The sequence below is a fragment of the Macaca thibetana genome, chromosome X (genome assembly GCF_024542745.1).
Source record: "Macaca thibetana thibetana isolate TM-01 chromosome X, ASM2454274v1, whole genome shotgun sequence".
NCBI lineage: Eukaryota > Metazoa > Chordata > Mammalia > Primates > Cercopithecidae > Macaca > Macaca thibetana.
Window position 1 is genome coordinate 23,609,087 of NC_065598.1, and position 16,022 is coordinate 23,625,108.

At 42.3% G+C, this 16,022-nt stretch overlaps 2 protein-coding genes across 2 annotated transcripts in view; one reads left to right on the top strand and one right to left on the bottom strand.

Moving 5' to 3' along the window:
- The window catches only part of ACOT9 (acyl-CoA thioesterase 9), a 397,499-nt gene that overhangs the window by 223,233 nt on the left and 158,244 nt on the right, over positions 1 to 16,022 (bottom strand). The gene's annotated exons all lie outside the window — the stretch shown is intronic.
- Positions 1 to 16,022, top strand: part of CXHXorf58 (chromosome X CXorf58 homolog) — a 33,854-nt gene that overhangs the window by 12,625 nt on the left and 5,207 nt on the right. Inside the window, exon 6 of the mRNA XM_050777374.1 lies at positions 8,355 to 8,486. Within this exon, the coding sequence (XP_050633331.1) occupies positions 8,355 to 8,486 (132 nt within the window). The remainder of the gene's footprint in view (positions 1 to 8,354; positions 8,487 to 16,022) is intronic.

The window sequence follows — 16,022 nt, forward strand, 5'->3', positions numbered from 1 at the left end:
TCATCCTTTTTAATTTTTTTTTTCTTTTGTCTGCTCTGATTGTGTATTTTCAAATAGCCTGTCTTCAAGCTCACTAATTCTTCTGCGTGATCAGTTCCTCTGTTAGGAGACTCTGATGCATTCTTTAGTGTGTCCATTGCATTTTTCAGCTCCAGAATTTCTGCTTGATTTTTAATTATTTCAGTCTCTTTGTTAAATTTATCTGATAGGTTTCTGAATTCCTTCTCTGTGTTATCTTGAATTTTGTTGAGCTTTCTCAAAACAACTATTTTGTTTGTTTGTTTTTTGTTTTTTTACGTCAGAACATGAACACAAAAACAGCTATTTTGAATTCTCTATCTGAAAGGTTACATACCTCTGTCTCTCTAGGATTGATCACTGGTGCCTTATTTAGTTTCTTTGAGGTCATGTTTTCCCGAATGGTCTTGATGCTTATGGATGTTTGCCAATGTCTGGGCATCGAAGAGTTAGGTATTGTAGTATTTATTGTAGTCTTTACAGTCTGGGCTTGTTTGTAACCTGTCCTTTGTGAAAAGGCTTTCCAAGTATTCAAAGGGACTCAGGTGTCGTGATCTAAATCTTTGGTCACTGCAGCCATATCTGCATTAGGGGGCACCCCAAGCCCAGTAATGCTGTGGCTCTTACAGACTTGTAGAGGTACTGCCTTGTTGTTCTTGGCTAAGATCTGAAAGAATTCCCTGGATTACCAGGCAGAGACTCTTGTTCTCTTTCCTTACTTTTTCTCCAATAAATGGAATCTCTCTCTTTCTGTACTGAGCAGCCTGGAGCTGGGGGAGGGGTAAAACAAGCACCCTTGTGGCCACCACCACCACTGGGACTGCATTGGGTCAGACCTGAAGCAGGCACAGCACTGGGTCTCTCCCAAAGGCCCACAGTGACCACTGCTTGGCTACCATTTATGTTCACTCAAGGCCCAAGGGCTCTACAGTCAGCAGGTGGCGAATCCGGACAGGCTTGTGATATAAACCACACTTTTAATAGCAAGGCTCTACAGTACAGGTTTTACTCCTTGGACCCTTATATGTGACTATAATTAAGTTTAAAAAAGACGGACATTCTCATATTTAGCCATTTATAAACCACACATCAAAGGTTATTTTTCTGTAACCCCGGCAAGATTCTGCTTCTGGAAATGTTGTACACAAAAACTATGGCCCATCTTAAATCATGAGTTCTAGCACGTATGCAGGAGGGAAGACCACACAGCCTGGCAGTTTCTGATCAGATCCTGCATGTGCGGCATTGACTCTGAAGAGTTTTAGAAAAGGAAAAGGGACTACTTTTCTCTGTGTTCTCAGGTAGTATCAGATAAAATTTAACTTTATTTCAGAAATATATCAAATGAGGCCAGGCACGGTAGCTCACACCTATAATCCCAGCACTTTGAGAGGTCGAGGCGGGAGGATCACCTGAGGTCAGGAGTTCGAGACCAGCCTGACCAACATGGTGAAACCCTGTCTCTACTTAAAATATAAAATTAGCCAGATGTGGTGGTGGGCGCCTGTAATCCCTACTACTTGGGAGGCTGAGGCAAGGGAATCGCTTGAACCCGGGAGGCAGAGGTTGCAGTGAGCCAAGATTACACCATTGCACTCCAGCCTGGGCCACAAAAGCAAAACTCTGTCAAAAAAAAAGAAAGAAAGAAAGAAAGAAAAAACCTAGAAAATGAGCTACATGTTTTCATTATGGAATATGGTATTTCAAGAACATTAATATTTATATAGATTGACTTCAAATGTGGAAGTATATGTTTATCCTATTTGAAGGATAAATTTATGCCACATTTACGTATGGAATAAGCTTGTAGTTACCCCTATAACACATCATCAATTGTTTCTTTCCTAAGATTATATAATGAGGCTTTTTCAAGAACTGAGATCCTCCTGGGTCTCCTCCTGCCAGCCCCCATGCTGTACATGGGTTTGAGCAAATGAGAAACTTAGAGGCAGTGATCGGAAATCACTGCTTATGCATTAAAACTCATCATAATGCTGTATAATAACTTAAATGTTTGTTTAAATTAGCCCACAGATAGAAAAATATGCCTCTGTGCCTTTATCTTCTGTGCTACAACTTTCACTCTCCTGGGGTAGTCATTGTTAATGGTTTGCTGTGTATCCTTCATGTTTCCCATGAAAATATACACACAGAGATTTTAAAATTTTGTTCTTATTATAAAAATGTGGTCATACTATTGACCTTGAATTTTTCACTAACCATCATAATGGGTTTCAAATGATCAGAACATACCCAACTTGAAGAGAACAGTTTAAGGTTCCTTTTTCCCTTTAGTTCGGCTTCAAAACAAGATTTGTGGTTGATACAAAACTTATAAATATGGAATTTTTCTTACTCTAAGCTTACTCAACTCTATTGTTCTTTGTCTTTTTGTGTTTGGTGTTTGTTTGTTTTTTAAGACAAGGTCTTAATCTGTTGCCAAGGCTGGAGTGCAGTGGGGCAATCTCGCAATCTCGGCTCACTACAACCTCCTGCTCCCAGGCTCAAGCAATTCTTTTTTTTTTTTTTTGTTGTTTTTTTTGAGACGGAGTCTCGCTCTGTCGCCCAGGCTGGAGTGCAGTGGCCGGATCTCAGCTCACTGCAAGCTCCGCCTCCCGGGTTCACGCCATTCTCCTGCCTCAGCCTCCCGAGTAGCTGGGACTACAGGCGCCTGCCACCTCGCCCGGCTAGTTTTTTTTGTATTTTTTTAGTAGAGACGGGGTTTCACCGTGTTAGCCAGGATGGTCTTGATCTCCTGACCTCGTGATCCGCCCGTCTCGGCCTCCCAAAGTGCTGGGATTACAGGCTTGAGCCACCGCGCCCGGCCATCAAGCAATTCTTATGTCTCAGCCAGCTGAGTAGCTGGGATTACAAACATGTGCCACCACGTCTGGCTAATTTTTGTATATTTTTTAGTAGAGACAAGGTTTTGCTATGCTGGCCAGGCTGATCTCAAACTCCTGGCCTCAAGCGATCTGTCCACTTCAGCCTCCCAAAGTGTTGTGCCTATTGAGCACTTTCTGTTAAAAATGATCTTAAACATTTTATGCACATTACTATATTTAATTATCATAAACACTACAGTGTATTTTCTGTTATTATCCTCATTTTAAAAAAGACTGAGGGCCGGGTGCTGTGGCTCACGCCTGTAATCCTAACACTTTGGGAGGCCAAGGCAGGTGGATCACTTGAGGTCAGGAGTTCAAGACCAGCCTGGCCAACATGGTGAAACCCCGTCTCTACTAAAAATACAAAAATTAGCCAAGCGTGGTGGCACATGCCTGTAATCCCAGCTACTTGAGAGGCTAAGGCAGGAGGATCACTTGAACCCAGGAGGTGGAGGTTGCAATGAGCCGAGATTGCACCACTGCACTCCAGCCTGAGTGACAGACTGAGATTCTGTCTCAAAACAAAACAAAACAAACAAACAAACAAAAAAACACTAAGTAACTTGCCTGAAGTCTCATACCTAGAAAGTGAAGGAACTGAGATCAAGACCTAGTTAGCCTGCCTCCAAAGTCCAATTTCTTAACCACTCCTGAGATTTAGGAACTATGCTAAACAGCAGCATACACATTCTCTTCGATGGCCCTGCAATAACTCTGGTTAGGGACACATTGTTCCCATTTTCCCTGTTAGGAAGCTAGAAGTTAGAAAGACTTGCCAGGAGCATAACTGAGACTTGAACACTTCTCTGTGTTTCCACTGTACTATATACATTTTGAGGTTAAAACAACCATGCAGTTATGGTGGTTTTGTTTATTCTGAGCCTGTATATAATTGAACTGTTCCAAACCAAGAAACTGTTCCAATGCAGGGATACCAGTTATTACCTCCTCCATGAATGACAGTTCCCAGTAGGAACGGGAAAGTGTCTTGAGATACTAGAGTAGCTTTACAAGCCCAAGTGTGGATCTAGGCCAGCAAATAGCCACAGAGCTGTGGGGGCTTCTGGCCACAGAGATGCTGAGTATCAGGATAAGTGCCAGATTTAGAGATGGCCCCCTTTGACCCTTTGAGTCACCCACCAAGAACAGAACCTGCATCTTGAATCATACCCTGATTGGCTGGTATCCTGGAATCTTTGCCTAGTTTTTGCCCTTGCTTTTCTCCTGGCTCTGGGCTCTTCTTTCCCATTGCTTCCTATGGAGAAGGACTTTCTTGAATTTGGCCATACACTGCAGATGTCTGAGAAAGAATATCTTGGCCATTGGATGGCAAACATTTTTCAAACCCCTCTCATAGGTGGCCAGAGAGCTTGCCCTAGCAGCCAGGCGTGTTTTTCTTTGGCTGAGGGACCAGAATGGGCCAGACACAGATGAGGCACACAGCTGAGACACTGCACACATAAGGAACTGGATCTTGGAGAGATTGGTGGTGGTGACTGAGTAGGGCAGTGTAGGGAGGACCTGTCAATAAATACCTTTTTGGGAGGCTAAGGTGGGCGGATCACTTGAGGTCATTTCAGGACCAGCGTGGCCAAAATGGCAAAACTGTCTCCACTAAAAATAAAAAAAAAAAAAAAAAAAAAATTAGCCAGGCATGGTGGCACGTGCCTATAGTCCCAGCTACCCAGGAGGCTGAAGCAGGAGTATTGTTTGAACCCAGGAGGCAGAGGTTGCAGTGAGTCAAGATGGCACTACTGCACTCCAGCCCGGGCGATAGAGGGAGACTCTGTCTCAAAAAAAAAAAAAAAAAAAACCTAAATAAATACCTTTTGTACTGTGGCTCACACCTGTAGTCCTAACACTTTGGGAGGCCAAGGTGGGTGGAACAGAAGGTCAGGAGTTCGACACCAGCCTGGCCAACATGGTGAAACCCCGTCTCTACTGAAGATACAAAAATTAGCTGGGCGTAATCCCAACACTTTGGGAGGCTGAGGTGGGCGGAACAGAAGATCAGGAGTTCGAGACCAGCCTGGCCAACATGATGAAACCCCATCTCTACTGAAAATACGAAAATTGGCTGAGCATAATCCTAACACTTTGGGAGGCTGAGGCGGGTGGAATAGAAGGTCAAGAGTTCGAGACCAGCCTGGCCAACATGGTGAAACCCCGTCTCTACTGAAAATACAAAAATTAGCTGGGCGTGGTGGCATGCGCCTGTAATCCCAGCTACTGAGGAGGGGCAGGAGAATCGCTTGAGCCCGGGAGGCGGAGGTTGCGGTAAGCCGAGATGGCACCACTGCACTCCAGCCTGGGTGACAGAGCAAGACTCTGTCTAAAAAAATAATAATAAAAATTTAAAAAACCCTTTTTTAGTAACGAGCTAAAGTAAATTATAGTTATGCCTACAGAAATTCCTAAAGCAGAAATTATATGGTCTTCATACCTGTTCAGTGTACAATTACTTGTTTTTACCTTTAGTGTCACTGTGGGGCTGGTTAATTAGAACCATAAAATGTTGGAAATTAATTGCAAGAAAACATAATGGAGAGATTTGCCAATATTATAATTAATTAATTAATTAATTTTTGAGATGGAGTCTTACTCTGTCGCCCAGGCTGGAGTGCAGTGGCACGATCTTGGCTCAGTGCAACCTCCGCCTCCCGGGTTCAAGCGATTCTCCTGCCTCAGCCTCCCAAGTAGCTGGGATTACAGGTGCTCACCAGCTCGCCCTACTAGTTTTGGTATTTTTTAGTAGAGACAGGGTTTCACCATGTTGGCCAGGCTGGAATCAAACTCCTGACCTCAGGTGATCCACCCCCTTCAGCCTCCCAGAATGCTGGGATTACAAGCGTGAGCTACTACACCCGGCCTATGTTTTCTTTAGTTGTGTAATGTATAAAGAAATTAATGAAATATAAAGCAAAAATGATCTACCTAAAGGAAAGCTCCATGTCACATTTTCACTAAACTGTTTGTCTCTTCAGTTCTATACATTAGGAATAAAACTTCAACCATTCAACCATTTGAATGTTTTCTTCCTTTTTCGTTTTCTGCATGTGTCTGTGATATTCTAAGCTCTGGAATTTAAAAAAATAAATAAAGGAATAGTCTGAATAACAAAAGTGAGAATTGGAATAGAAAATGCATTATAGCTTGCTGTTGTGTGTTAAGTAAAAAGAACAATGATTCTCAGTTTTGATCCTGTCTCAACCACTCTTTCTTTTTTCTTTTTCTTTTCTTTTTTCCTTTTTTTTTTTTTTTTTTGAGACAGCATCTCGCACTGTCACCCAGGCTGGAGTGCAGTGGCATGATCTCAGCTCACTGCAACCTCCGCCTCTCAGGTTTAAGGGATCCTCCTGCCTCAGCCTCCCGAGTAGCTGGGTTTACAGGCACACGCCACCACGCTAGGCTAATTTTTGTATTTTTAGTTGAAACAGGGTTTTGCCATGTTTGCCAGGCTGATCTCGAACTCCTGACCTCAGGTGATCCACCTGCCTCGGCCTTCCAAAGTGCTGAGATTACAGGTGTGAGCCACCATGCCTGGCCTCAACCACTCTTTTAGGCCTTGTATCAACATTATAACACAGAGTTCCCATACTTTCACAAATACCACATTCTGACATACAAAGGAAAAAAGAAACTTATCTGGAATCAAAAGATATTTGAATTTTCTTTTCTTTTCTTTTTCTTTTTCTTTTTTTTTTTTTTTTGAGACGGAGTCTTGCTGTGTCCCCTAGGCTGGAGTACAGTGGTGCGATCTCTGCTCACTGCAACCTCCACCTCCCGGATTCAAGCGATTCTCCTGCCTCAGCCTCCCGAGTAGCTGAGATTATAAGTGCCTGCCACCACGCCCGGCTAAGTTTTGTATTTTTATAGAGACAGGGTTTCACCATGTTGGCCAGGTTGGTCTCGACCCCCTGACCTCAGGTGATCCACCTGCCTCGGCCTCCCAAAGTGCTGGAATTATAGGTGTGAGCCACCATGCCCACCCTGAATTTTCTTTTGTGCTATCCTTCCTCCATATAAACATACCCTTTGTGGCCAGAAGTACAGATCTGTAATATAAATATATGTTAGAAGAGTCAGCATATACTTATGGGGGGGTGCAAAGTACTTAAGTCTCTACTCACAGTCTATGTATAGCTCTTAGCACAGGATACTTATATGTGGAAGGGTATGGTGTAAGTAGGGCCCAACAGGATTTGAGCTTCCATGTATTCTGTGATTCTTCTGTCTCTGACCTCTCAGGTGCTTTCCTTGAGCATAAAATGTTGACATTTGGAAGAGAAAAGAAAACCCCTTTATTTGCTACCTTTTTTTTTTTTTTTTTTTTTTTTGAGACGGAGTCTCGCTCTGTCGCCCAGGCTGGAGTGCAGTGGCGCAATCTCGGCTCACTGCAAGCTCCGCCTCCCGGGTTCACGCCATTCTCCTGCCTCAGCCTCCCGAGTAGCTGGGACTACAGGCGCCCGCCCCTGCGCCCGGCTAATTTTTTCTATTTTTAGTAGAGACGGGGTTTCACCATGGTCTCGACCTCCTGACCTTGTGATCCGCCCACCTCGGCCTCCCAAAGTGCTGGGATTACAGGCGTGAGCCACCACGCCCGGCCTATTTGCTACTTTTTAGCTGCTGAGAATGAAGTCTGAAGGGAGGGAGGCTTAAACAATCTGAAACATACATGTTTCCACTTACTGGCAGTGTATAAATACATAAAAGAGAGGTGGTACCAGTTGACACCTTTCATTGCAGTTCCTACGATAACTCATTGAATCACCAGATAAGTTTTCTCTGCATTGACAGCACAAATGATGTTATAGGTTTGTTTTGCTTTTTAAAATAAAAGGATTAAAAGTCTTTTAATGGGAAAAACCAGCTGTTTTAAAACTATGTTCTCTGAGGATTCTGGACTCAGCAATTCCTCTAGCTGCATTTGAAAACTATGTAGATGGCCTGGTGTGGTGGCTCATACCTGTAATCCCAGCACTTTGGGAGGCCGAGGCGAGCGGATCACGAGGTCAGGAGATGGATACCATCCTGGCTAACACGGTGAAACCCCGTCTCTACTAAAAATACAAAAAATTAGCCAGGTGTGGTGGCAGGCGCCTGTAGTCCCAGCTACTCCGGAGGTGGAGGCGGGAGAATCTCTTGAACCCCAGCAGGCGAAGGTTGCAGTGAGCCGAGATGGCGCCACTGTTCTCCAGCCTAGGTGACAAAGCAACACTCCATTTCAAAAAAAAAAAAAGCTATGTAGATAAGGCTATGGAAATAATTTTAAGTGGTTTAATAATCCCTATATGATCTCTTTGCAAATGCAACTTTTCTATTGAATAGCAAGCTGCTAGAAGAAAGGAACAATATTTGATGTATTTGTCAGAAGAAATATGTAAAGGGTGTGCTGATAATTAATGCTGTTCTACTATTTTTAAAGCCTGTTTTCTATTCTCTTTACAGGCAGTGGTTGATGCTTGCAAACTAATGGGGGAAAGGAAATTTCACCGTATAATTGTGGAAGATGAGCGGATTTTCCCAAAGTCCAAAGTAACTGATATAATGGATGTTGTCACCATGCAAGATTATATACAAGTAAGGAATTTAGATTTAGATGTTGAAAAACAAACCAAGCAAGTCTTCCTAACTCTGTCCTCCAAGAAGAAAGAATCATACTTTTTTATTATGGTAAAATATAACACAATATAAAATTTACTATTTTATTATATTTTATTTTATTTTTCAAATATATTCTATAGAATGAAACTTATTTTTGGATACCCAAGCACTAGAACTTTCTTTTTAAATTTTTTAAAATTCAACTTTTATTTTAAGTTCAGGGGTACATGTGCAAGTTTGTTATTGTATATAGGTAAACTTGTGTCAAGGGAGTTTGTTGTTCAGATTATTTTGTCACCCAAGTATTAGGCCTAGTACCCATTAGTTATTTTTCCTGATCCTCTCCCTCCTCCCACCCTCCACCCTCTGGTAAGCCCCAGTGTGTGTTTTTCCCCTCTATGTGTCCATGTGTTGTCATCATAAAATTGGCCATTTTAAAGTGTACAATTCAGGGGCATTAAGTACATTCACAGGGTTGTGCAAGCATCACCACCATCTAGTTCCAGAACCTTTTCATTATCCCAAAAGGAAACCCTGCATCCAGTAAGCAGTCACTCTCCATTCCTGCATCATTCCAGCCCCGTAAACTACCACTCTGCCTTCTGTCTCTATGGATTTGCCTAATCCGAATATTTCATATAAAGGAAATCATGTGATATATGGCTTTTTGTATGTAGGGAGGGTGATAGCTAAGGAATTTGGGGGTTCTTTTGGGGTGATGGAAATATTCTGAAATATTCATAGGACGTGGTAATAGTTGCACAACATTGTGAATATACCAAAAACCATTGAGTTGAGTTGCATACCTTTTTTTTTTTTTTTTTTTTTGAGACGGAGTTTCGCTCTTTTCGTCCAGGCTAGAGTGCAGTGGTGCAATCTCAGCTCACTGCAACCTCTGCCTCCCAGGTTCAAGCGATTCTCCTGCCTCAGCCTCCCAAGTAGCTGGGATTACAGGCGTGCACCACCATGCCCAGCTAAATTTTTTGTATTTTTAGTAGAAACGGGATTTCACCATATTGGCCAGGCTGGTCTTGAACTCCTGACCTCCGGTGATCCGCCCGTCACAGCCTCCCAAAGTGCTGGGATTACAGGCGTGAGCCACTGCACCTAGCCGATATTGTGTTTTCACAAATGGAAGGTTTGTGGCAAACCTGCATCAAGCAAATCTATCGGTGCCTTTTTTCCAATAGCATGTGCTTGCTTTGTGTCTCTGTGTCACGTTTTGGTCACTCTTGCAATATTTCAAATGTTTTCATTATTATTATATCTGTTATGGTGATCTGTGATCAGTGATCTTTGATGTCACTATTGTAATTGTTTTGGGGTACCACAAACTGAACCCATATAAGATGGCAAACTTAACCAATAAATGTGTGTGTTCTGACTGCTCTACCAACCAGCCATTCCATTATCTCTCTCTCTCTCCTCTCTTGTCTCTCTATTTTCTGAGACACAACAATATTGAAATTAGGCCAATTAATAATCCTACAATGGCCTCTAAGTGTTCAAGTGAAAGAGTCACACACCTCTCACTTTAAATCAAAAGCTAGAAATGACGAAACTTAGTGAGGAAGGCATGTCAAAAGCTGAGATAGGCCAAAAGCTACATCTTTGCACCAAAGAGTTAAACGTGTTGTGAATGCAAAGGAAAAATTTATGAAGGAAATTAAAAGTGCTACTCCAGCAAATACATAAATGATAAGAAAGCAATACAGCCTTATTGCTGATATGGAGAAAGTGTTAGTGGTCTGGATAGAAGATTAAACCAGCCACAACATTCTCTTAAACCAAAGCCTAATCCAGAGCAAGGCCTTTGCTCTCTTCAGTTCTGTGAAGGATCAGAGAGGTGAGGAAGCTGCAGAAGAAACTTTGGAAGCTAGCAGAGGTTGGTTCATGAAGTTTAGGGAAAGAAGCCATCTTTATAACATAAAAGTGCATGGTGAAGCAGCAAGTGCGGATGGAGAAGCTGCAGCAAGTTATCCAGGAGATCTTGCTAAGATAATTGTTGAAGGTGGCTGCACTAAACAACAGATTTTCAATGTAGACAAAACAGCCTTATACTGTTGGAAGGTGCCCTCTTGGGCTTTCACAGCTAGAGAGGAGAAGTCAATGGCTTCAAAGGACAGGAGAAGCCTGGCTTCAAAGGACAGGCTGAGTCTCTTGTTAGGGGCTGATGCAGATGGTAACTTTAACTTAAAGTCAGTTCTCATTTACCATTCTGAAAATTTTAGGGCCCTTAAGAATTATGCTAAATCTGGCCGGGCGCAGTGGCTCAGGCCTATAATCCCAGCACTTTGGGAGGCCAAGGCGGGCAGATGACTTGAGGTCAGGAGCTCGAGACCAGCCTGGCCAATATGGTGAAACCCCGTCTCTACTAAAAATACAAAAATTAGCCGGGCATGGCGGCACATGCCTGTAGTCCCAGCTACTCAGGAGGCTGAGACAGGAGAATTGCTTGAGCCCGGGAGGTGGAGGTTGCAGTGAGCTAAGATTGCACCACTGCACTCCAGGCTGGGCAACAGAACAAGACTCTGTCTCAAAAAAAAAAAAAAAAAAAAAAAAAGAAAAGAAAAGAAAAGGAATTATGCTAAATCTATTCTGTATAGAGTAATTATATAGCCTGTGCTCTATAAATGGAATAACAAAGCCTGGACGACAGCACATATATTTACAGCATGGTTTACTGAATATTTTAAGCCCCCTGTTGAAACCTACTGCTCAGATCAAAAAAAAAAAAAAAAAAAAAAAAGATTCCTTTCAAAGTATTACAGCTCATTGACAAGGCACCTGGTCACCCAGGAGCTCTGATGGAGCTGTACAAGGAGATGAATATCTTCATGCCTGCTAATACAACATCCATTCTACAGCCCATGGATCAAGGAGTAATTTCAACTTTCAAGTCTTACTATTTAAGAAATACATTTCATAAGGCTATAGCTGCCATAGACAATGATTCCTCTGATGGATCTAGGTAAAGTAAATTTTAAAAATCCAGAAAAGATTCACCATTCTAGATGCTATTGAGAACATTCATGAGCTGGGCACGGTGGCTCATGGCTGTAATCCCAGTACTTTGGAAGGCTGAGATGGGAGGATCTCTTGAAGACAGTTTGAGACCAGCCTGGGCAATATAGGGAGACCCTGTCTCTACAAAAATTACCCCCCCCAAAATTAGCCAGGTATGGTAGTATGCCCCTATGGTCCCAGCTACTCAGGAAGCTGATGTGGGAGGATTGCTTTAGCCATGATTGCACCACTGCACTCCAGCCTGGGCGACAGAGTGAGACCCTGTCTCAAAAAAAAAAAAAAAAAAAAAAAAAGCCACATCCACCCCAACCTTCAGTAACCAGTACCCTGATCAGTCAGCAGCCATCCACATGAAGGCAAGGCTCTCCACCAGCAAAAAGAATAGGACTCACTGAAGGCTCAGATGATCATTAGCATTTTTTAGCAATAAAGTATTTTTTTTTCTTGTTGTGGAGATGGGGCCTTGCTATGTTTGCCAGGCTGGTCTCAAACTTCTGGACACAAGTGATCCTGTCAGCTCTTCCTCTGTAAGTTCTGGCATTACAGGCATCAGCCATTGTGCCCAGCCACAACAAAGTATTTTTGAATTAAAGTATGTACATTTTTTTGAAATAATGCTGTTACACACTTAACAAACTACAGTATAATGTAGACATAACTTTTATACGCACTGGGAAACCAAAAAATTAGCATGACTCTATTTGCAATATTCACTTTATTACTGTGGTCTGCAACTGGACCCGCAATATCTCTGAGGTATGTCTGTATACAGTCTTAACTATTCACTCATTTGCTTCAGTGTGAAACATGAAATTAATGCAATGCCTTAGAGACTCACAATTATGTTTTTCTTTTAGAGTCTTAGCCTATGAGTTTAGGGAAGTGAACCAGGAAATAAATAGAGGCAGGGATGGCAACTATCTTTGCTAAGGACAAAGGCCACATACTTTCAGATTGTGAACATGTCAAGGATTAGTGTCAGAGAGAGGAGTCCCCAGATAGACATATTGGAAGAGAGAGATAAGATCATTGTTGACGTTTGTTGAGTCCTTATACGGGTGTGGCACTGTCTTTATCTCTTTACATGCATATTATCTTCTTTCATCTTCAAGTTTGTAAATTATGTGACCTTTTTTTACAAAAGAGAAAAATGAAGTTTAACAAGCCTCAAAAAAACTTGCCTGAGGTCACAGACAGATCTGCTAAGTGACTGCGCAGATGATTGACAGAGCTATGATATTTACCCATTTTGCAACTTCACTGAGGAAAAAAAAAATACAGTCTTACTTTGCATGTCGTTGCAGGACCATAAAAATGACCAGCAAATTGAAACCATGCAAGACAAACTTAATATCTGGGGGGAAAATTGTGATTGTCCTGTGACTTTTCAAAATGTTTGTCTGTAGTCCCAGCTACTCGGGAGGCTGAGGCAAGAGGATCACTTAGGTCTGGGAGTTTGAGGGTAGCCTGGGCAACATAGTGAGACCCCATCTCTAAAAAAAAAAAAAAATCTTCTTTATCAAAACATTAAAAACTCTTTTGCTGTCTCTTATAAATACGTAGGAAAACGGAAGGAAAAAACCCAACACATTTAGTACACTTTTAGTACACTATAATTTAAAACATTAGAAACACAGACAAAGTGTTTTGTTTCTTCATAAAATATCTTACCAACTGTGAATATACGGGAAACCATTGAATTGTACACTTTAAATGGTGGATTGTATGGTATGTGAACCTCAATAAAGCTGTGAAAAAAAAAAAAACTTACCAAGAGTACTTTAAATAGTGCTTGCCTTCTTGTTCTTCTAGTACCACTTATAAGCATCTTTTCTATGTCTTGGTGTATTGTCATATTCCTTTTAAAATTTGGATCAGCTGCCAACATTTTATTCTTTGCGCTTTAAATGTTGCAAAATATCTCAGAGTTCCTTCAGTATGAAGTTTTTTTTTGGCCAGCATCACTTCCACTGGGAAAGCTTCATCCTTTTATCACAGCCACTTTCCTCATTTATGTTGATAAGTTCATCCTCACCAAGTTCCTATAGCTGTAGATCTGCAACGTCTTGAATGATGGCAGTGTCAGCATCCCCACAGTCACCTATTTCTTCTAGAACTCCATGTACGGTTGATTCCAATTTCACTTCAAGTGGTACCACTTTTTGTTTCTTTGATGGCCAATTCCCTCTTTTGATTTTCCATTTTTGTAAAATGTCACATGGGTTTATCACTGGGAGACAAAAAGGCAACACAACTGTATACTTTGCTGTTTGTGTGTGAAATGAATAACAGATTCACAGTGACCAGTCACTGATTGACTTTGGAAGCTATGACATGATTTGTCACTAATCATGATGAACATCTGTCATTTATATTGTGATCTTTGAGCTGAAGAGCTAGCAACAGGAGGCCGGGCATGGTGGCTCATGCCTGTAATCCCAGCACTTTGAGAGGCTGAGGTGGGTGGATCACCTGAGGTCAGGAGTTCGAGACCAGCCTGGCCAACATGGTGAAACCCTGTCTCTACTAAAAATACAAAAATTAGCCGGGCCTGGTGGCACACGCCTATAATCCCAGCTACTGGGGAGGCTGAGGCAGGGGAATCGCTTGAACCCAGGAGGCGGAGGTTGCAGTGAGCCGAGATTACGTCACTGCACTCCAGCCTGGGTGATAAAGCAAGACTCCATCTCAAAAAAAAAAGTTTGAAAAGGCCGGGTGCGGTGGCTCATGTCTGTAATCCTAGCACTTGGGGAGGCAGAGGCTGGAGGATCGCTTGAGCCCAGGAGTTTGAGACCTGCCTGGGCAACGTAGCGAGACCCCATTCTCCAGAAAAGGGAAAAAAAAGATGAAATGGTGCAAAAATAGGATTGCCTGTGTGTGTGTATGTCTGCGAGTGTGTATGTGTATATGTGAGTGTGAGGGTGTGTGTTGAGAGTGTATGCATATGTGCATCTGTGTGTGTGTGCTTGAAAACATGAATGTGACTGTGTAATATACCCTAAAGGCCTTGTTGTTATTCTGTTTCCTAGCACTGTAACTTCTCCTGCCCTATCCCTGGCTCTTAAATGCACAATTATAATGTTAAATTGATGATATATATTTGGTATTTTTAATTCCTAATTTGATATCATTTTAAATTGGAAAAAAAGAAAAGTGGGATTTCTACAAATACTCTAAATGAAAATAGTGAAATTCTCCACTTCATACTAGAGATGTACTCATATTTCTAAAAAGGTTTGTGCAAAAGTCCTCTCAACAACCTGGGCAACATAGTGAGACCCTATCTCTACAAAAATTAAAAAATTGGCCAGGCATGGTGGCTCACACCTGTAATCTCAGCACTTTGGGAGGCTGAGATGAGTGGATCACCTGAGGTCAGGAGTTCGAGACCAGCCTGGCCAACGTGGCGAAACCCCATCTCTACTAAAAATACAAAAAAATAGCTGGGTGTGGTGGCATGCACCTGTAATCCCAGCTACTCGGGAAGCTGAGGCAGGAGAATCACTTGAACCTGGGAGGCAGAGGTTGCTGTGAGCCGAGATCGAGTCACTGCTCTCTAGCCTGGGCAACAGGAGCGAAACTCCGTCTCAGTAAAAAAAAAAAAGCCAGACATGGTGGCATGTACCTGTAGTCCCAGCTACTCAGGAGGATCACTGGAACCCGGGAGGTTGAGGCTGCTAGCCGTGATCATGTCACTGCACTCCAGCCTGGATGACAGAATGAGACCCTGTCTCAAAAAAAAAAAAGTCCTCTCAACCCAAGCATGTCATGAACAAGCTCTACCAGGTATGCAGAACACATAGCTATTATCATTAATTTTTAGGCCCATCTGAGTTTAACTTATCTGAGTTATATTTGCCATAAAAATTTTGATGCATTAAATAAATATTTAGTGAGTATGATACTATGTGCATGATAATGTGTAGCATAGCTCCTGCCTTCCAATAAGGGAGCTAAGTCATACACAGATGACTAAAACATTGAGTAGTCAGTAATAAGAGTCATAGAAGAGAGATCCCAATAAAGTTCAGAGATGGGATCAAAGAACACCTTTTGGATGAAGCGACATTTGAATAGAACCATGAGAAATGTGTCTAAAAACATTTAGAGCGCCCACAACCAATCAATTTTTTTTTTTTTTTTTTGAGACAGGGTCTTACTCTGTCACCCCAGCTGGAGTGCAGTGGTGCAGTCTCGGCTCACTGCAACCTCTGCCTCCTGGGCTCAGGTGATCCTCCTGCCTCAGCCTCCCAAGTAGCTGGGACTACAGATATGCGCCACCAGGCCTGGCTAATTTTTGGATTTTTTTTATTATTATACTTTAAGTTCTAGGGTACATGTGCACAACATGCAGGTTTGTTACGTATGTATACGTGTGCCATGTTGGTGTGCTGCACTCATTGACTCGTCATTTACATTAGGTATATCTCTTGATGCTATCGGGTTTCACCATGTTGGCCAGGCTGGTCTCGAACTCCCGACCTC